Source organism: Falco naumanni, chromosome 5 (genome assembly GCF_017639655.2).
Source record: "Falco naumanni isolate bFalNau1 chromosome 5, bFalNau1.pat, whole genome shotgun sequence".
NCBI lineage: Eukaryota > Metazoa > Chordata > Aves > Falconiformes > Falconidae > Falco > Falco naumanni.
Window position 1 is genome coordinate 72,403,663 of NC_054058.1, and position 22,562 is coordinate 72,426,224.

A 22,562-nucleotide genomic window follows, 5' to 3' on the forward strand; every position below is an offset into this window, starting at 1 on the left:
ACGCTGTTTGGCAGGACTCCATGGCTCTCAGCTGCTCGATGACTGAACAGCCTCAGCTTTCCACAGCACTTCCTACTGCATCCTTAGCTGGGAACAGATTTCTCTAAGCAAATGATTCAGGGGACCAAAGTCCCTGTCCTTTCATGAAATGCTTGTCTCATGACTTTACCCAATGACAAGCCTGCAGCATCTGAATTTCTAGAGAAACAATAACAGCGGTGCAGTTCCACCTCTTCATTCTAGCATGCTGAGACCACGTCAGATGACAGATTATATTTGTTCTCCTTGGCCTGATGCCACCTGGGATTTGTCACATCCAAAAGAAAGGGCCAAGATATGCCCACAGACACATGGACGCTTATGAAGGGCCTTTATAAAAAAGTTGCCACTTTTTCTTGGGCAAAAACCTTCTCTGAAAAGGCCAAGACCATAATGAACTACAGGTTATGACACTTTTCTTGGGGAGGTCTGCCTAAATTCTGTATTAATTACATATAATTCTGGACGACACTCAGTCCATTTTTATAAAAAAAAAAAAAAACAAAACACAAACCAAAAAAAACCCTGGTTCTCTAAGGTTTATTTTCATTTGTTCTCTAACAGGTCTGGCGCAGACTTCTTCTCCTTCAGGTCCTGGAGGAGCCCATGTGAGCCAGCCTCTTCTGCACCAACCTCCAGGGCTGTACTCCGAACAGATGAGAAAAACACCCCAAAACCCAGCCGTGTCATTCTGTACTCTGCCAAGAATAGGGAAAAAGCAGCATTAATGTCACTAATAAGAATGGTATTAAATGCCCTCTTGAGCATCCATCTCCGTGATCCTGCTTCAGAAGATGGCTCTTTCACACGGCTAGTCGCTCCATGGTGTTGAATTCTGGCCTTACGTGTCTCTCTCAGAGATATTACTTGAGAAAGTCCTATAAATAAAGCCCTGAAGCTGGCCAGAAGAAGTGGCAGGAATCTCTCCTTCTGCCAGCACCCACAGGCTTGGAGCGCTGCAAACTCCACAACCGGTGCCAAAGGATCACATAGGCTCAAACCACAGTGCCTGGGAAGCACCCACCCATCATGGAGCTGCCCCGGGGCAGGGCACTGCAATAAACGAGCTGGGGCTTTCCAAGTCCACATCTCACCTACTTCTCATGCTCCCTGCTATCCCTCAAACGTCACATTAAACTCGGAGACTGCAAGTGGGTAAGCAGGTTGCTGCACACTCGAGGAGCGCAGTATCAGAGCTGGTCCCGGGTGAACTAAGCAGCTCAAGCAGCAGTTGGAGCTGCTCCTTGAACAATTTGTTCTGACGAGACACAGGTCCAAAACATACAGCAAAGCTGGAGTTTGTACATCAGCATTTAAAGCAACGTACAAAATCCTGACATCCTTGATGAAGAGGAATTTCCAAGAGATGCAACATTTTTAAAAGGTAATTCTGTAAGATGACAGTTGTCAAGAAAACTTAAGGTCAAAAGATGAGAATCAACATTTCTATCTTCTACGTTAATATGATGGTAAAGTAACCTCTGTTACCAGGCTTGAGAGGGAAAAAAAAACCAACAAGGATGCAAAAGAAAGATGGAGATGGTAAGGTTAAAACAGTAAGGATGAAGATCATGATGTGAAATGAGCAAAGCAGCGTTCAAATACAGCCAAACACCAGCCCAAACAGAGAGAGAAAATAAAAAGTTAAGTGAAAACATGGACCAGAGTCAAGACAGCTGAGAGAAACTTGGAGAGCCTGAAGCCAAAGACAGAAGATCAAGTAGTTTAATTTACTGAACCAGCAGCAGAAATCCCCCACAAAGAGAGCCATGCGCTGCTGGGCTGAGAGAAAGCAAGCACTTGGGTTAGGAGAGACAGGTCACAGCTTCAGGACGCACAAGATTTGTTTGCAGTGCTGCTGTCCCCCTCCCCTCCAGCCAACTGGGGCCACGTCTGCTGGCATCGCACCTCTGCCGGCACAGCACTCCGGAGCAGCGCTTTTGCTTGCCGGCCATGCTTTGCAGCACACACACACAGGACAGTCCAGCACAGCCTCTGCTTTATGGAACATTTCTGAGGAAATTCTCAGTCAGAACTTTATGCTTTCCCATCCACAGAGACACCCTCATTGTGCTGAGCCATCAAGGAAAGCAGCATGAGAACAGACTGGAAAATTAAAAATGCATTCAGTGACCAAAACCAGCCAGGGTTTATCCTAGAACTGAAGTAACAAAACACAAAAGATCTCCCCTGATGCCACAGAATTTTTGCTCCCAACTAATTTTTAAATAAATAAAATTACAAATAAAGGCGATCCTCTGACTCAAATCCCCAGGACAAGTAGAAGACATGGACACTGGCTGCAGAACACGCATGTCAATTCTCTGATACACTCCCAAGAAACATCAAGAAATCTTCTTGGCTTGCCTGTACTTAAATCAACTTTAAGATGTCCACCGATATCCACGGTGCTCAATAAGGGCTGGCAGCTCAGCCGGGGCTTGCAGCCGAGACAACGCTTGGCTACCTTAACCCTCCTGGTGCAGCCAGGCCCCCGTGGCCGAACCCCTCTGTCGCTGGCTCCACACCCGTGGGAACAGCAGTCACCCGGAGCTGCCGCAGCCAGAACAGCATCACCCGACCCACCCCAACACTGGCATTTCGGGACAATCCTTCTGAACTGATCCCCTTCCCCAGCAGACGGCAGAGAGGAATGGCACAGATACATGCCTAGAGGAGGAGGAGGAGGGAGAGAGGACATGGATAAAGCAGCCAGACTGGCAGCGCTCCTGAGGCGAGTGCTGGGAGCAGCACAAGCTCTGGAACAGAACTAGATCCACCACTTGATGTCTGCTGACCCTGACCAGAAATGGTCACAGCCGACGCAATGCCAATGGCCCGGCACACAAGTTAGACTGCTACAGCCCCAAAAGCCACAGGCCAAGTCGCTCAAACACTCCTCACATCCAAGATGCAAGCTGCACTCCCCTTTGCCCCCAGTCTCACAGCTTCAAATACACAGACATTTTGCTCGGTAATAAAACCAAGACAACGTTGATATAACAGTATTCCAAGCGTTCAGAGATGGAAGAAGCCCGTCCTCCTCTAGCCAAGCTCCTCCAGCCAAAGGCAGCTCCGTGGCTAGGAAGGTCTCAGATGCCAGTGGCACAAACACACTTACGAACATGACACAGAACAGACACACAACCTCAGAATTTCAGCCCAACACCTTGTTAAACGCACTGGGCTACACGAGACTATATAGCGCTCACATGCTCAGATGCTTGCAGGTGTACATCATCTTAGTTACCGCTTAGCCTGCTTAAACACATTTTAAATTCCTTGTCATGCCAGATGCACAAGCCCACCTGAACTGAGCACCCCAAGCTGAGCATGACAGTGGAGGCACAGTCCCGGCACAGACAGTGCAGCAGTCCCGGCTCCAAGGGATTCAGGAAGCCCCATCCTCAGCTGTGTGCTGTGCCTGTTCCTCCTCCCCAAACACAGGCATCCCAGACTGCTCTCACCAGCCGGAGGCCGGAGGTTAGGGCTCTGCCCTGCTCCCTCAGAAAAATCCCCAATTACTATTACGGAAAATTTAGTTTCATTCTAGACAAATCACAGCAAGAGCTGAGGAGCTCTCCAAATAATTTTTGTGCTTTAAGATAGTGGCAACTCCTTTCTCTCAATTTCACATCAGCTGCAAATGTTAACAGCATATGGCTCTCCCCCAGCCCATGAAGGGAGGCTATAATTAACATCTATTCCAAAACCTGCTACCGTGGTGCCATACTACCCAACTCTCCCCTGCACAGTTTAGCATAACCGGTTGTTTACTTCCTTCAATTTCCAGCTCAAAAAAGCACCAGCGCTCCCATTGCCACCGCTTCCTCCTGTGCAGCAACAGCAGCATCCCCCACCAAAGCGACTGCATGTGTCTGGGGAGAGACGGCCCTCAGCCCCTCCTCAACTGCACTATCCACGCTCAGTTTGTATCTGCCAAGGTTACGTCCATGATTTCACTTCAGAATTCAAGTATCCCTCAAAGGGAGAAGGACATGATCACTCCTCGCTTCTTCGGGGAAAACCAAGCACTTCCTGCACCCAGTCAGCTGCAAACTCCACAGACTCTCTGCTATGACACACGGCTCACTGATTTTGATCTTAACCACGTCATCAGCCACACTGTAGATGTCCCAAGGAACAAGGCTGCATCTTCTTTATCTGATTCAAAATCTCAAATAGATCTAATGAGCACAAACTATCATACTGAGAACAGGTGCCTAAGCTGGCAACATGGGCCAAGCAGCTGCACACAAGGCATGGACTTAACTGCCGCAGCCTGCACAGCAGCTTCCATCCAGTGATGAGCTGGTCAGTGCAGTGAGGCAGCACTCTCTTTCCTAGGCTTTCCCAACATCACTGCATACCTAACACATCACTAGACGCAATGACTAAGCTCCTTGCCTCACTGATAACCCATAGGAGTCACTCCTGCTGATAATTACTGCATAAATCAGCATGGGTCTCACTCTCCTCATTAGGAAGGTCAACTGGAGCAGTCTTTCTCTGGTACACCATGCTTCACTATGCACATTGTCTGATCTCCTTCCTAACTAGGTCTCACTAAGTTCATGTTTATCTCATCCAGGAGCCTATCTCCCCTCATTCCTAATCACCTGCCTTTCCAAAGGAACCCATGTGGTACCAGTCCAGCTGCTGACCAAGCCCAAAGTGCCATCCAGCATACTGCTTCCTCACCGACAACATTCATCCTGCGCCTCTCGGATGATGTGCGGCTCCACAAGAACTGCAGTTTTACTAATTTCTAAATACAACTCATGACGCATCCCCTTGCTGGTACCCCTGCTGCCACCGTAGCCACTCCTCCAGAAGAAACTGAAGCAAACAATTGTCCTCTGGCTTCACCCCGTTCAGCTCTGAAAAGAGATGTTGTGTTCGAAGGCGAGTGCGGAACTATCTCCACTCTCGGCTCAGCAGCAGACACGGCAGCAGCTGTGCTGACCCATTCTCCCACAGCCCATCGGGGAGACCCCCAGCCTCACCAGAGGGACAGCCAGCACAACAGGGGCAGCCAGGACAGGCAGAAGGAGCAGAGGAGATACACACTCTGCACCATGTTACCTGTCTGGGGTTCAAGCTCCTCTGGCTCACCTTGGAGAGCCATTTCCAAGTTCACCAACTGAACAATCCAGCTGAAAACCTGACAGATGAAGACAGAGGTAACCAGCACCAGTTGCCACAGTTGTGCTCGGGCACTGCACTGGGACACGCAGCTATCCTGCAGCAGTGCACACTGCGCGTACTGACACGAGCATGTTTACACTGCAACAACTGCCAGGGTGTTACAGCCAAAGGGGTACCTGGTCTCACCACTGTGCCTCGCAAACACCTGCTGGCTCCCCCCACAGCTAGCACTCCCCAACAGCCTGACCAGGCAGCCTTGCGTGCAATTTACTACAGGCTTTTCCAGGTCTTGATTAACAGATGAACATCTCAGTTCTCAAATCATTAGATGCATGACTGCAGGTATCTAAAACAAAATCCAAACAAGAAATATTTGGGTAAGGTCCCTAAAATAAGGGCAGGAGCCTTTTCCCACTCTAAAAGAGCAACATTATCACAGTTTTGGAGAGGAGTGGACTTGGAGGCTGCCAAGAGGACCAGTGTCCACGAGGCCGGCTGGCTCTGCCCACAGAAGCAGTGTACGCAGACAAGAGAGACCCAGGCTCACCCCAGGCTCTGCAGGAGATGCTCCCCTCCGACCAGAGAGCTGAGGCCCAGTGGTGCGCCACAGCTGTGATCCCTCAGATCAGAAGCTGTCCAAGCTCAGGGCAAGGGGAACTCCAGACGGGCACTGGTCCTTCTCTCGGCTTCGATGCCAGAGCAGTTCATCCTTGCAAAGGGTGTGACCCCACCAGACTGAAAAGCGCAGCTAACTGGGCAATCAGCATGGTTCAGAGACCCCTGGTTTGGGGAGGAAGGTGCTGCACCAAGAAGTGGTAAGCAGCCTGACTAGTTTTCTGCTCTACTTCCTACAGCTACCCACAACACAAAAATACATCTAATGAAGAGACAGGCCCAGTTTGTCCTCCCAAAAAACTTCCTGCTGCATCATCTTGATCAAAAAGCATTCAGAAACATAGAGATAATGTGCAAGACTATCCAAATCTCAGTTACAAGGCAGCAGCAGCTGCCAAATATGCAGGCTGTTCCCTGCAAACTGACACGTGGCACTTTTGAGGCATGCCATAAACAAAAAAACTATGTGAATCAGTGCAAAAGAAAGGCCTTTACTCCTGGGAGATGAAGGGCCCCCACATGCTGCTCTTCCACGTGCCACTCTTCCACATACCCTGACATCCACTACCTGCCCCTTCTCACCAGTAACTGCTGCCACCTTACCAAATGCCCTGTGCCTCCTCTTTTACCAGCTACAAAACTGGAAGGGCTGAATATGCCTTGGATATTGGAAAGACACACACCTAGAAGCAGGATGATCCCTGCCCCGAGGTGCTTGCAGGCTCTCAAATGTCTGGTTTGACATAACAAGTATTTAGTGGTCAAAACAGTTATAGCCACATAGAGGAAAAGACAAGCAGCCCAGCCCCGGAAGGCTTCATGCCACAATCACAGCAAGAGGCAGAGAAAAAGCTCCCCTGGCTCAGCAGTTCTGCCTCACCGCTCCTCCGATCCCCCCAGGCATCTTGGGGTAACCAAACCAAAGGGGTTTTCATGGTTATCTCCTCCTCCTGCCCCAGGGAGCTCCCACAGGGCGCACAGCTGGGCAGCCTGGGGAACTCCAGAGCACCTTCTACCTCATTTTTGATTGTGTTTTTAGTGTCCATTAAACTGCAGCTGCTTTTCAAGCCTAGTGTCCCAGTACTAGAAATGGGAAAATGAAACTTGCTGCAAACAAAGTCTTCAGATTCCCGCTGACATCGAAATAAACACAAGCTCGAGTGAGAAAAATGAAAAAGAAATTTGCAAAATTCTCACTACTGGTAAACAAAATATTACTCACAGTTAAAGAATCTGGTTACAACATATGTTTTAGACTGATGCTTCCTCCTCATGGTCACCTACTTTCCCAAAACTGTGACACAGGTGTCATGCAGTCACACAAACACCAGTTGCCCTCTTGGCGATGGTCACAACAACAGGAGTTTCTGGCAATGACATCCAGCTGGCCATGGGAGCGTCTCTTTCACAGAGGGGTAGAAACAACTAGATCAGAGGACTAAAGCATTTGTGCCAATTTATCCTGCACAGGTATTGCTCCAGGGCCAAAATTACTCATCCCACACTGATATAAAATACATTTGTTCCCCCATGAAAAAGGAGAATCACCCAAAATAGCACAGAGAGAATTTTCCATCTTGTCTTAGGAAACATCGCAGGTTTTCAACTCATAGAGGTGAGCCCATGGAAAGCTTTACACCAAGATGCTTCTTGTGATGTATTTAAACCATTTCAAAGCATCATCCCACTCAATGACCTTTGAGAAACAGAGCTGCTGACCGCACAAGACAGGCACACGGGCTCCAGCTGCCCTGGCACCTCCAGAGAGGCTGCCAGCATGCATCGATCAAACCAAGCTCTGGCAGCCACAGGAAACAGCCAGAGAAAGCAGTACAGGGTAGGGAGAAGTGATGGCAAGGAGAGAAGAGAGACCTCGCCACTCCTGCACATACAGTGATCCAGCAAGTAATAAGCACCCAAGCAAGGCCCGGTGCCAGCCAGTGTGCCATGGCACAGCTGCAGCCCGTGTACAGGCTGGCGATGGGCTCACCAGACCTTGCAAGAGCAAGGTTTCAGAAGTCACAAGACTATCACCCAGGAGTACCCACGCAGGCGCATGCTGCTGTGACAGCAGCAGAAGACAGGCTGTGGCTCTGCTGCTGGGACAGCTGGAGCGTTGACACCTATGCACTACCAACACCACACTGCCAGCCTGACAAGCAGGATGGACTTACACAGCCGTGAAGAAAAGGCAGCAGAGTCCACATGGCACAAATGATGGCTTTCAGGGCCTGCCACCTCATGAATCTTACAGCGACTGCAGGATTAATCTCTTCTGATCTACAAAAGTACCTGAAGGAAACTGGAAGTGCTGAGACCTAGTTAAGACAGGGCACTGCTTTACTAAACGCACCACCCTATCCATCAGACCTGGAGCTGGCTAAAGGAAGATCTAATCCCACGTCAGTCAGGCATCTGACTCCCTGGTGTTTGATCCACAGCACACAGAGCTTCTCTTCCTGGGCAAAAGTTCAAAGAGAACAAGACAAGTATTAATAAAGCATTTGGGATCAGAGGAGCTGCAGTTCCCAGACCGACCGGTGCAGCTGGGATGCCGTGATATGGGGGCTGGCGGCTGCCAGGAGTAGGGTGACCCCCTTCGACAAACATCCATGCTAATCGCTGCAACGCTCTCTCATTTCAAGCAGCCAGGTAACTGGACAGAAGACAGGCATCTTTGCACATGGCATGCACAGGGATTACATCCTCTCTTTCCGAGGTCGCCTCTGCAAGTATTTATGTAGCAAACAGAGCTTGCTGTTCGCAGTCACTGGAGGCATTTCAACGTATGGGTTTTGGGGTTTTTTGCTAGATGTGCGTGTTACAAGAAGCCAGTCTGAGTCAAACCAATGAGTCACTTGGTCGGGTCCATGCACAACAGAGTGAAGCGTATTTTTACTGCCAGTTAGAAATGCCTCCCACTCGTGAGAGCTGCACAGACATCTTGCAGAGCAGAGAGCCTGGCACACTCGGGCTGAAAATCAACTCGAAACACAGGTGGGACAGTAGAAGGATGAGCCGAGAGAGCTCTCCTTGGCCTAGTGGGTTTACTTCAGCTTCTCTAGCTCTGCACTCCAGGCATCAGCTCCAGCCACACAGTGAAAGCCTGAGACGCAGAGAAGCTGCGAGCACCTCAGAGGAACACAGGACGCATCACGCCTGCGTCCTCGTTACTCAGACCATCTGCACAGGGCCTGCACCACCAGAAGCTGCGTCAAAGACCTCACAGAAAGAGAGAGCACCAAGCACAGAGGCAGTTTCCTCTCAGCGTCCACCCTTACCTCCCACAGAAGCTCAAAAGCCGAATTAACATGTCCAAACCCCAGCCCTGACTGGGGGAGCAGCGAGGCATTCTGAAGGAGTAATGCTACAGAACAGAAAGAGTATGCCAAACGTGGCATGATGCTCCAGTCTGCACAGCTGCAAAGAAATACAGAAAACGCTGCAGCCTCCCCACCCCAGGCCTCCGAGCAGCCTCACCAGCCTCCACGCTAGCCCCTATGCCCTCGCAGAAAATCAGCATCCCTCCCAGGCTGTCCAGGTCTTGGGAAACAGCAGCAACTTCATTTTTGGACCAGAGAGCAGCAGGCATTGCAGTAGGGTCTGAATCTACCAGACCCCAGCACGCTACTCCCCTGGGGCAGCCAGCCCCCTGGAAGTTAGGTGGCAAGCGGTGCGGGGACATGCAAGGTTGCCATCCTGTGAGGGAGTGATGCCGCACGGCCTTGCCATCGCTCCAGGCCTCCGACAGTACACCCAAGGTTGGAGTAGATGTGGCAGTCCACAGGCAAAAACCCAGGGAGATCCTGAGCTGGGGGTCTCGATCCCTGTCACCTCCCACCCACCCAGCTGAAAGGTTTTCCGTCCTCCCCTGCTGCATTTTACCTGGGGGGGGGCGAACCTCAGAGGCTTGGCCAGAATCTGCAGCACGCAGCAAATGCCAGGGCTGGGGAGGCCTGCACAGCTGCAAACTCGGGACACAGATAGAAACAGCAGCAGATCATCAATGGCTTATTCAGAAATGCACGTATTCTAAATCCCCCTTTTTTTTCTGTTTGTTTGTTTGTTTTTTAATTCCCCGCAGGGAAGAGGCCATGCCTCATCCAGTGCTCCATACAAAAAACTTCAAGATAAGCCCTTCATCCATGCTAAACATGTTTTGAAATTGAGCTCTTCTGGACTCTCAGGCCATGAGGGATACACAGAGAAAAGTCTCTTGGATTCCGAGGCAAAAAGCAGCCAGAAGTCCTGGCTGTGCAAAGCAGTCATTTGTCTGCATCAAAGATAAGAGCCAAGAGATTTAAAAACATCCATTTACAGAGAATAATGTGAGCAATCATGACACAATATAACAAACACTCACATATGAAAAGACCCATTTCCCACTGCCAGGGTGCATTTAGCTCCATACATTCATCCAGAGCTGCGGAAGCACGCAGCCCCTCTCCCGACACAGGCGCAGGGAGCAGGAACTGCCTAGGTGTACAGTTGCTGTGGCTGCAGTCACAACTGACCAAGACACACGGACATCAGCATCAGGCAACTGCAGCTTCTTCTCACTGTAGTGTCAGTGCTCTGCTTCCCTGGATGCCATGCCTGCAACTGAGCAGCTCGGCACACTTAGGGCTTGCAAAAACAGGACGGAAAGCGGGCAGACACCCACCTGCCTCATGATCAACACCAGACAGCCAGAGGATCTCACACTGTACTGCAAAGACATCACTTTCACAGCCAGACAACACGTTTCTTGAAAGAGTTAACTCCTTTTTTTCTCATCCTTCCAGATGACCACAAGGCCAGCAGAGACTCTAGTTCCAGCGGTCTTCACGACTATGCACCACAAGCCTGCACGTGATGGGGAGGACCAGGCCCCTTCAGGCAGGTAATGCTCTGCACCAGTAGCAGATGCCAACTGTCAGCCCCAGCAAGAACTGCAGAGTCGCCAGACTCCACCATCACAGCTCCCAGAGCCTCCAGTGAGCCCCACACTGCTCTGCCAAACCCTGCTTGCTGCTCCACTCCAGCCCTTGAGTCCATCTCTCTTGCTTTCAGTTTTGTTCCCACAAAACTGCACTAAACTACATTAACATCTTATGAGGACAGGCTGAGAGAGCTGGGGCTGTTCAGCCTGGAGGAGAGAAGGCTCCGGGGAGACCTTACAGTGGCCTTCCAGTACCTAAAGGGGCTGACAGGAAAGCTGGGGAGGGACTTCTTACAAGGGCCTGTAGTGGTAGGACAAGGGGGAATGGCTTTAAGCTGAAAGAGGGGAGATTTAGGTTAGATGCAAGGAAGAAATTCTTTACTGTGAGGGTGGCAAGGCGCTGGCACAGGCTGCCCAGAGCAGCTGTGGCTGCTCCATCCCTGGAAGTGTTCAAGGCCAGGTTGGATGGGGCTGGGAGCAACTTGGTCTAGTGGAAGGTGTCCCTGGCCCTGGCAGGGGGAGTGGAACTAGATGGTCTTTAAGGTCCCTTCCAACCCAAACTATTCCATGATTCTATGATTCTGTCTCTGGAGATGACGCAGAGCTACCTCAGGTCCCACCACCCCAGCAGACCTCCCATTCACCATCCCTGCCTGACCATTAATCCTACTGGCTCATGAACATCTCGGCAGCCACAGTGCCCAGCCACATGCAAACACGTCGCTGCTGCACACACGCATCCAGTTGCAGGCAGAACAGAGCCCTCTCCCTGCCCAGGCAAAGGGTCCCATCCAGCTCCTGTGCAGCCAAGCCTCCTGGTCACCATGTGGGTTCCCCCCTGCATCGCTTGGCCCTGCTTTGTTTACATCTGGCAGGGAGGTGCTGGCACAGCACAGCACAGCCGTGGCAGCAGCAGCCTGCCACCCAGGCTACGGCTCTGCTGAGACTAACCCAACCTGTAAAGCAATTAGTCACTCACAGATGAGAGCGGCGTGCCCTTCTTCCAAACATTATCTAAGCTCCCTGTAGAGCAGGGGAACATGAAAACAGGACAGCACGCAGGGAACAAGCATTGCCATATTGATCCCAAAAATCAAATAACCGGCATCAATCTTTGCATCGTTACTGGACAGATCCTGGGGGAGCTCAGGAGGGCTTGGCACATCGCTCAGACACATGCCTTGCTTCAAACTGCCCCTCACACAGGTCAGGAGAGCACTTGGGCACCCGCACACTACGATGTGAAAGGGTTTTGCTTTAGTTGTCACTGGTCAGAAGAGACATCTACGCGGTGCTCACCAGTGGCGTTCTCTGGGTGAGGATGTCAACTCCTGGATACCTCACTCTGGTGAGGTCACCTGTGACTACATTATCTCAGCACAAGGAGACTCAGGCTCTGCAGTGGAAGCTCCCCATGGTGGCCTGGACACATCTCCTCCCCAACTCGTAGCTCTGCCATGCTTGAGGAAGACAGCTGCATGTCTTCTGTCAACCACCCCCGACAGAGGTGCCAAATTCTCTGCCACGCCAGCAGCCAAGGGCAAAAAGCCCACCCAAGTTGTTACGAAGTGGAGCAGATCACAACCAGTTCTTACCACAGACAAACACCCTTGGCTGCAGAGCGATGACCATGGGCCCTGAGGCAGTGCTGACATCTCCATCCACAGTCATGGGGAAGCAGCAACCCCACAGACCTCAAACAGCTCTGCTAAGCTGAAACACAGCCTAGGAAAGGCCTGCAACTTTCAACTATATAGCTAATTAAAACAGGACTACAGTCTAAAAGCACTTGGCTGGATGCAGAGCTAGTAATGCTATACCTATGCCTGCTGGTTCAAGAGCCTCTCAGACCCAAGGCTGGCAGCTGAGGGCAGGTTCAGGGTAGACACAGATGCATTTTTACCGGGACAGCCACCACCAGACAAGTGCTGCAGCTGGCAGCAGGTTTTTATACTACCAAAACCTGCTAATGGTTTCCAAGTTAAGGCTGGATGTTTTGCCAGGTCTGTAACCAGCCCAAACACAAGCTCATTCAGTCCAGTTCTCTGGCCTGTATGCTACAGATGAGATTTAAAATTGAAAAAAGAAGTGAACATTTAAGTCAGATGAATGCAAGTCATTAACTGTAAGCTCTTTCCTTTCTAAGGTCCCACTGCAATTAACCGTTTCACCTTGCAGAACTGTCCAACTTCCCCAAACAAACCACTAGGAAGATGAACGGCATTTCCTGTTCCCTTCTGAAACTCAGGTTTCCAAGACTCAAGATAAGGAACACATGACTAAAGCACTCACCTGCTCCGTAAGCCCCACCGTACCCCATCACTAACCACTACAAACCACCACCAGGTTTACACTGCAAATATCAGCCACAGCTACAGGAGGGAGGCTGAGATGAGCAAGAAGATGCAGAAGAAAATGCTCAAAGGCCCCAGAGACAGCACTCAGAAGTAAGGCAAAGATGGCACAAGTGTGAAGCATCACCACAGCCCTCCATTCACTACCGAGAGGCCACCACATCTGCTCCCAGAGGGTGCAGGCCTGGGCAGCCCACCTCCTGCAGCTCCCCCAGGCAGAGTCCGACCTGAGGGCCCTGGCAGGACAGAGAAACTCCTTCCCACTCTGATGCTACAGGACACTGTGACACTGGGGGAAACCACCGGCAATAATAATAACAAAAGACCCCACCATGTCCATCAGACACTGCTCAGAAAACACCAAAGCTCTGATCCAAGCTGCTCTCCAGCCCAAATGCCTTCCTGAACCTGAACCTTCAGTGGAGCCGCACACTGTGCTACCCTGAGCTCCTGCCTTCTGCAGGGCAGCTCCTGGCCTGCTATGGAACCTGAGAGAGAGGATGAGTGTCAGGATCTGCGCCGAGTACTGCAAACACTTGTATCCATATGACTGTGCAGCCGCTCTGAATGTTAACTAAGCTCTCGGCCTCAACAACTTCCCATAATAATCAAATCCACAGCTTAACAGGCACTGCGTGGAAAAGGATTCCCTCTCCTCAGCTCCAAGAGCACGCTCAAAGCAACAGCCAACAGCCTCTTCTGCTGCGAATGTGCAATTTGGAGAATAGACGCTCTTGTGTTCTGCAAGAAAATCCTTATTTTAGGTAAACATAGCCTCATTTATAACGCTGACTAAGCTCATTTTTACCAAAACTGATCGGGTGCAGGAAGGCAACAGAAAACATCACAGAGAGAGCCCTCAAAACCCAAACTGAAATCCCATGACCAAGAAAACCAAGCCCAGCACCTGAAGACAAGAACAGACGTGGGCCGAGGTCTTTAAACAGCCCTGCGGGTCGGGAGCCTCCAAGGCAGCGGCGTTAAGGCCAAAGCCAGCCCGGCACCGTCCCTGTCCGAGGCGATTCGGGTCTGCCCAGGAGGAGCGGGGCTGGGGCAGCCTGGGCACTGCATCCCAGGGAGCAGGGGGCCAAAAACCCCCACCCCAGGCCAACGCCAGCCACCGGCTCCGGAGCGGTGATGGCTCAGCAACGGCACCGCTGCTGGGGCAGCCTCTAAAATGACAGAAACTGTAATTTAACTCAGCCCAACGACGCGCAGGCGTTCCTGTCTGCCGGTCCACGGGCAAACGCAGGGAAGCCCCGGGGAACGGGCAGCGGGAGCTGCGCACACCCAGCGCCGGTGCTGCTCCCTCGGCCCCGCTGCAAGGGGCGCCACGGAGGCACGGCACCCCCCGGCTGAAGGACCCCGGAGCCGCCTCAGCCAGGCCCGCCCCAGCCGCCGCGCCCGGTACCGGCCGCGGTCCCACCCGCCGGCCCGGCCGCCACGTAGCGCGGGCGCGGCCCGCGCCCCGGGCCTGGGACCGCACCCCCGGCGACGCGGGCCCGCGCGGGTCCGTCCCGTTGTCACCCCCTGCCCCCCGCCGGTACCCGGCCCCGGGCCCCCCGCGCGGCGCCGCCCGCGCCCCTCCCCCGCGGCGGGTGACAGCGGTCGCGCCCCCGCCGGCACCGCGCCGCCCCGCGCCGCCGCTCACCGCGCTTGCCGGGGTCGTAGCCCACGAGGACGAAATAGTCGGCCAGGCGGGCCATGGCGGGGGCGGCGGCCGCTGCCCGCGCTCACAGCCCCGCCGCCGCCGCCGCGCTCCCTGCCCGCCCGGCCGCCCCGCCGACCGCCGCCATCTTGGCCCCTCGCGCGGCCGGCCCGGCCCGCCCCCACTGCGCCTGCGCCACCGCCACCGCGGGGAGCGGGCCGCTGCACCCCATTGGGCGCGCCGGGAGGGGCGGGGTGGGGCCCGGCGCGGGGGCGGGGCGTGTGGAGGGCGGGGCCACGGCACGGGAGTTCCCTCGGGGCGGGGCAGGGGACGAGAGGGGATGGGGGGAGCATGGGTGTGCGGGACACAGGTATGCATGGAGATGCATGTGTGAGACACGCGTGTGCAGGGACGCGGGTGTGAGGGGACACGAGTGTGCTGGGACATGCATGTACAGGATATGAGGGTGTGAGGACACACATGTGCATGGACATGAGTGTGAGGGGACGTGGGTGTGCAGGGACATGGGTGTGAGGGGACAGGGTTTTGCAGGGACACGGGTGTGCCGGGACACGGGTGTGCAGGGGATACGGGTTTGCAGGTACATGGATGTGCAGAGACTTGAGTGTGAGGGGACACTGGTGTGCCAGACACAGGTGTGCAGGGACATGGGTATGCAGGACACAGGTGTGAGGGGGCACGGGTTGTCAGGGTACACAGGTGTGCATGGATGTGCATGTGCAGGGCACGTGTATGCAGCGACACAAGTGTGCAGGGAGCCCCGGTGTGGAAGGGCCTCTGGTGTGCACAGACACGCGTGTGCAGGGACCCCTCCTGAGTGCACTGAACCCCAGTGTGTGCAGCCACCTCGTGCTGTGTACAACCCTCCGGTGTGCTCAGCCCCCGCGAGTGTTCATGCCCTCCCCGTGTGCATGGCCCGCTGATGCACACACACACACAGCTGTGCACGGGCCCTTAGGTGTGCATGTCCTCCCCCCTCCCCCCCGGTGTGCACAGCCCCCAAAAATACCCATCCCGCTGGTGTGCAACCCCCTCCTCCTCATTTCACAGAGCCTCCTTTGCTCTGCACAGCCCCCCAGGGAGTTAGCCCCCCCCAGGGAGTTTGGCCCCCCAGGATGCCCGGGTGTGCATGCTCCCCCCCCCCGTATGCGTGCCCCCCCCCCAGGTGTGCAGGACCCCCAAGGTGTGCATGGCCCCTCGAGGTGTGCGCTACTCCCCCAGGGTGCCAGACCTCCATATGTGCACGATCCCCAAGATGCTGACTCACCCAGGTGTGCACGGGCCCCACCAGGTGTGCAGGACCCCCGAGGTGTGCATGGCCCCCCCAGGTATGCACTACTCCCCCAGGGTGCCCGACCTCCTCCCCAGGTGCGCACGGCCTGCCCAGATGTACACGGTACCTAATTTGCCCAGCAGCCCCAGGGTGCCCGACCCCCCCCAGGTGCAGGACCCCCCAGGTGTGCACCACTCCCCCAGGATGCCCGACCCGACCGGTGTGCACGGTCCCCAGGGTGTCCAGCCCCTCCAGGGTGCCTGACCCCAACAGGTTTGCCGGACCCCCCCAGGTGTGCACCACTCCCCCAGGGTGCCCGGCCCCCCAGATGTGCACGGTCCCCCGGGTGCCCGACCCTCCCCGGTGTGCACGGTCCCCAGGGTGCCTAGCCCCTCCAGGGTGCCTGACCCCAACAGGTTTGCCGGACCCCCCCAGGTGTGCACCACTCCCCCAGGGTGCCCGACCCCCCAGATGTGCACGGTCCCCAGGGTGCCCGACCCCCCCCCGGCGTGCACAGTCCCCAGAGTGCCCAGCCCCTCCGGGGCGCCTGACCCCCCCAGGTGTGCCGGACCCTCCCAGGTGTGCACCACTCCCCCAGGGTGCCCGATCCCCCAGATGTGAACGGTCCCCAGGGTGCCCGACCCCTCCAGGTGTGCAGGACCTCTCAGGTATGCACGCCCCCCCCCAGATGTGCACGGTCCCTAGGGTGCCCAGCTGCTCCAGGGTGCCCGACCCCCCGGGTGTGCGGGACCCTCCCCATTACGCACAGCCTCCCAAGTGTCCCCCCCAGGAGGGACGGGATCCCGGGGAGCTGCGACCCTGTCCCCGCAGCCGCGCGTGGGGAGATGCCGCAGGATGCCGGCTCCCGGGCGGACGCCCCGGCAGCCCCTACTTGCAGCGTAGCCGTCCCGTCCCGTCTCGTCCCACGCTGGCCCCGGGGCTCCCCTGTGCCACCACCCGGGGGTCCCGGGGCAAGGTCCGCCCGGCCGTGGCCGTTCCGCGGCGAGGGGGTCGGCGGGCACACGCCGCGGCACGGCCGCCGCTGGAGCGGGGGATGATTCATCGGAGAAAATCCCCGTTCCCACTCCCACGTGGGAGCGGGACGTGGGGTGCGTGCGGGATGGGGGGGCAGCTCGGCACCGCCGAGCCGGGCACAGGTCGTCCCCCGGGCCCCCCGCACCGGCAGTGGGGGCAGGAGCGGGGCAGCCCTGCCTGCGGGCAGCAGCCAGCCCGGCAGCGCCCGGCCCTGCCAACGCCAGCGAGTGGCAGCGGCCCCGGGGGGGTCCTCACCCCCCCTGGCCCCGCGGGGCTCTCCTCGCCCCTCACCGAACCCGCCTGCAGCCACTGCTTAGGGGAGCAGCGGTAGCTTAGGGCAGGGGGCTGGGGGCAGAGGAAAGGTGTATGGAACATAGAAACCATGCGAGCAGTTACGGGATGTAGGAAAAATATCCTACAACACCCCCACGGGCCGGGAGTGCAGGGACTGGGTGGGCTGGGCAGGCTTTGGCAGATGGCATTTCCCCTCCCCAGTGTCCCCAGGGGACACCAAGCTGGGAGGGGTGCAAGGAATGGCGAGCCCTGGCAGCCCCCACAAATAGGGTCCCCTCCGCACCCCCACTCTTTGGCTGGCATCGGTGTGATGCAATCCTGCATGGTTCTTGCAACTCCTGCCGGTCCAGCGTCACTGGCCACTGTGTGCCAGGGCCTGTGCAGCTCTGTGCCACAGGCACCAGCCCGGTCCCCACCTCCCCACCCCGGGCACCACGGCAGGGTCCCACCAGAGCCCACTGCCAGACTGGCACCGCACTGGCTGGAGCATTCCCAGCACCACCACTGCTCCTCCAGCATCTGTGCCATGCCGGTGACAAGCACTGTCAGTCACACCATGAGGGGTGGCGGGTGGGGGCACCCTCCCCAAGGGCAAACTGGGATGAACCCTGCTTTGTAATGGGGGTTTCTGTGTTTTCTTCCCCTTCCCCACGGTTTCCCCGTTGGCTTTGCTTTCCGGCGTCACCAGTTTGCCGCTTCTCACCCACAGTGCCAGCCTGGCGGGGAGGTTCTGTGTGCCATGCTGGGATGAGCCACTGGGAACGGGTCCCCCATGCTGGGATAGCACTGTGCTGCTGTGCAGACCCCACTCCAGGACACGGCCATGGTCCCACAGCACAAGGGTATTCCTGGGGACACCGGGTCCCATGGTGCTGATGCAGTGGGTGCCCAGTGGCAGAGCTACAGGCACCCTTGTGCTGTCTGCAGCAGTGTTGCTCTGCCACTGGCCTCTTTCCAGGCCTTGTGTTAGTTTTACCACAATGCTCCCAGTCCTGGGGCTCCACCACTGCCACGTCGAGAGCTGCCTCCCCAATCCATAGACCCAGGCAGGGATCTGGCACCAGGGTGACTTTCCCCACATCCCCTTGTCCCCACACACTTGTGTCCCCATGCACAGGGACAGGTGCTGCCGTGGACAAACCCCCTGACTCTGATGGCAGTGCCAGCCCTGTCAGGGCTGTGGGACTGGTGGGCACCCACTGGTGCTGGAGCCACGGCCAGATCCCAGCCCCAGCTCAGAGGCAGCAAGGTCAGCCCTGCAGCAGCTGAGGAGGAGACACAGGTCAGGCAAGACCCAGTGCGGACGGGGCTCTGAGTGCTGCCCTGTGGAACAGTGACATAGGCTGGGGGATGCACCGAGGCATCCATCTGACCATTGGCAGCATCTTGGTAGCTCGGTGACAGCCTTGGGGATGGGCAGCAAGAACTCCCTGCCGAGGACAATGGCAGGGACATGGAACCAGAGCAGTGCCGGAGGGTGGGAATGGGGAAATTGAGATGAGCTGCCCTGGAAGTGCCTGAAGGTGAGATGCGTGTGGGGTGCATCTTGCCCTGTGTCAGGGTGGAAGGGATGCGGGGCCACTGGTGGCAATTGGCACTGGCAGGGATCAGCACCAGCAATGACGTGCCAGTGGAGTGGGCCATGGTCTTGCCCACCTGCAGGGCTGCGGTGGCAGTGGCAGCAGCTGCTGCAGGGAGCCCTGCGGCACAGGGCATGGGTGTGGGGATGGGCACGGGGACATGTGCAGAGGGGACCCCAGGCACATGCAGACCCCAGCCACAGCTGCATCCAGGACCCTCATGGTTGTCAGGCCGTGAGCTGCTTGCAGTGCAGCTGTAATTCAGGTGCCCCAGGGCTCTGCGGACAGACCTGGCTCCCTGCCAGTGGTGCCCCTGGGAACGGCCACAGCCAGCCTACCCTGGCAGCCCAATGCCCCGAGGTGATGCCATGGGGTCACATCCTGTGGTGGGGCACATCTGGCTGGGCACTCACCGTGGGAGTGCTGTGGTGTGAGTGATGCTGGACCCGTGGTCTCCCTGCCATGCTGTGAGTCCCCAGCCCTGCTGCACCTGTGGGTGCCATGTGGCTGGGGGCTCCCCATGGCCCCACAGCCCTGCCCAGAGTGAGTGACACAGGGCCAGGGCCTGCGCTGGGGTCCTCATCCCATCCCTGTGACAGAGGGCAGGGGATCACCAGGCTGCAGCCCTGCCCAGGGGTCTAGGTCCCAGAGCTGCTCCCCATGGCAAAGCTCAGAGCAGGTGCTGCAGCAGGGAGGGCCCTGGCCACAGTCCCCAGCCATCTGCTGTCTGGTGCAGCCTCAGCTGCAGGCTGTGCCCACATCCCCCATCCCACGTGTGGTGGGACCCCCCAGTGCCCAGGCCAGCGTCCCACCACTCCCTGCCCTGCACCCCGTGGCTCACTCTCACCAACAGTGCTCTGTGCCCCTCTCCCTGCTTTCCTCAGGGCTGGTTTCTGCTGCGGGAACACTGGGGACACTGGCCATCCTGCGGACCCTGAGGACCCTGGGGATGCTGGGGATACTGGGAACCCTGAGGATGCTGGGGACCCTGGGGACACTGAGGACCCTCCCCATGTTTGCAGGGCCAGAGGACATGTTCCTCCCCTCTCCTATTTCTGGCTGTTTCATGGAGCCACGGCACAGAGCCTAGCACTGTCAAAGCAGCTTTGTCACAATTTTCCTGGCCAGAGCACAGATCCAGAGCCCGTGGCTGTTGCGAGCAGCATTTCCCAGTACACCCTGGCAGTTCAAACCTGGATGGGCTGGGGAGGCTCTGCCCTGCACCCCCTTATCCACCACCAGTACCCGAAACCTTTATCTGGGATTAAAACGCCTTGGGCTGGGCAATGGCAGGACATCCCTGTGCCCGGTTGCTGCTGTTCCCAGCCCTGAACTGGGAGCAATCAGGTCTGGGGAGCTGCCAGTGCAGAGGAGCCTGGCATGTCCCAGTCTGTGCCAAGTCAGGCAGGGAGAGCTCTGGAAATGCCAGAGGGAGGACATGGTAGACCCTGGGTGCCCCAGGGACCAGGTATACTCCCAGGGGGCTCAGCACCTCCCCAGCAGTCTTGTGGGGGGTGGTCCTGGATGGGGCAGAGGTCCTGGCCATGCACGCACCGCTGCGGGGCTCTGACCAGCTGCTGCTTGGCCCCGCAGCCCCCAGCTAGGGTGCTCGGAGGGTGCATTTCGGGCAGCAGAGCCCTCACCCTGGGCACTTCTCCCTGAGCCGGGCAATGTGCCATGCTGTGAGCAGGCAGGTTTTGGCAAGGTGTTTGCCGCTTGTTCCCTCCTTGGCTGAGCCTGCTGGCAGGTTTCCACATAGCTCCTTGGGAGAACTCCCCAAATTCACAGCTCAGAGGGGAATTCCTCAGCGAGCCCTCCCCATACACCCCCACCATGCCCGCAGGGCTCCCCTCTGCTGCCCTACATGTGGGGGTCAGTCACAGAGCAGGGGGCTCTGCCATGGTGGGGGATGCTCAGACATGATGAAGGATTGCTGTGACGAGGGGTGAAGCCATGACACAGAGTGAAGCGCAGCACCCATGTGAGGACCGGGAGAAGCCCTGGGTGCCCAGGCACAAGCGTGGGTGACTCAGCACAGCCGGGACAGGGTGCTGCCCATTCCCGCACCCATCGCTCCCAGCCTGGCAGCTGCAGCAAAGGTGTTTACCTTCATGCTCACTGGTGTCACATGTGGAACAGTGCTGCCAGCCCAGGCAGGGGCTCTGTGGCTCTGGCCCCCCATCCCAGGCAGCCCCCATCACCTCTGCTGACCCCCAGGCGATGCTGCCACCCTGGAGACTCATGGGTGCCTAGGGGACATGGCAAGGGTCCCAGCAGGGCTTGGGGATGGTGTACTGGCCCCTTGGCATGCAGCCCCTGCCTGGGGACCATGGGGCAGGGGAGTGCAGGGACCTTGCTCTGCCTCCCTCCCATCCCTCCAGGGGTGCAGCAGGGGCCTGGGGGCCATGCTGGGGTGCATCCCACCCCACTCCTGTCCCATACACCTGTCCCCAAAAAAGCACTTTTTGGCAAGCAGGAGAGCAGAGCGGGGCTGCTGCCACTGCCCACAGCCCCTGTCCTTCCCTGGGGACTCAGCTGGGAGGCAATTAAGCTAATTGAAACTTAGCAATTGATTCCCATGGCTGGAAGCCAGGCTCGGTGGAGTGGAGAGGGCAAGTGCTGCCCATCCACAGTGGAGAGCCGGGGTGGGCAGGCAATGTCAGTTCCCAGTGTGGGTCCGGCTGTGGCATGACCAGGCAATAGCAGGTCCCAGTACAAGTCTGGCTGTGGCATAGTCGGTGATGGCAGCTCCTGGTGAGGGTCTGGCTGCAGCACGTCCCAGGGTGCGGGTAAGCCCCCACACCAGGTTACCCGATGCAGCAGCAGCGGTGAGCTCCACCGGGATGCCTGTGAGCTGGTGGCTGGATCCTGCACAGCTGGGTTATGAAGCAGGACCCAGTGTCCTTCCCAGTGCCCCAGGAGCAGTGATCCCCGGAGGAGGAAAGGGAGACGGGTTCTGCCCTTGCTGCAGAAGCCCCAGGGCTCAGCCATGCCTCTGCCATATCCCTGGGGCAGCACAGACCTCTAGAGCAGGGGCTTGTGGAGAGACCAGCTCCTGTTTCTACTACTGCTCCATCCAGGAGTGCTGGAGCTGCAGAGCTGAGATGTGCCAAGGGTCCCAGCCGAGCCCTGGCTTCCCACTCACCCCCTGGCCCATGCTCCCCACCCCACATGGGAAGGGGCAACCAGCTAGCAAGGGCTGCCCCCTCCCCAGCAGCCTGTATTAGGCAAAACGGTAACTAGCCAGAGCCCCCTCCTCCTGTCCAGGTTCATGGTGGTGACCTGTGTCTGTCTCCCTGGGGTGGCAGCAGCTGGGGGAACCTGCACTTTGGAGGTGCCAGGAGTGACCCCCAGCCAGGACCCCCAGCAAGGCACAGCACAGCACTGCCCAGGGTTTGCTTTGGGGTGCTGGTGCTGTGCCAGAGCCGTGCTGGGCAGCTCTCATCCCTGGAGCCCGCAGGCTGACATCCCACCAGGGCAGGGCCCATGGGGATGCTGCAGCGGTGGCGGGCTGTGGGCAGGGGTCTGGTGTGTCAGATGGCCCCCGGCAGTGTGTGCTGTGCCTGGTGCTGACCCCCACCACATGCCTCCCCCCCCCCCCCCCCCCCCCCCCCCGGAGCTCTGCTGCCTTGTT

At 56.9% G+C, this 22,562-nt stretch overlaps 1 protein-coding gene across 10 annotated transcripts in view; it reads right to left on the reverse strand.

Annotated features, from left to right (window-relative positions):
- Window positions 1–14,886, reverse strand: part of SBF1 (SET binding factor 1) — an 87,536-nt gene extending 72,650 nt beyond the window's left edge. For all 10 annotated transcript variants that reach the window (XM_040595176.1, XM_040595177.1, XM_040595173.1 and 7 more), the window contains exon 1: window positions 14,729–14,886. In XM_040595176.1, coding sequence (XP_040451110.1) covers window positions 14,729–14,783 — 55 coding nt within the window. In that variant the 5' untranslated portion in view covers window positions 14,784–14,886. The remainder of the gene's footprint in view (window positions 1–14,728) is intronic.
- Window positions 14,887–22,562: the final 7,676 nt, after the last annotated feature.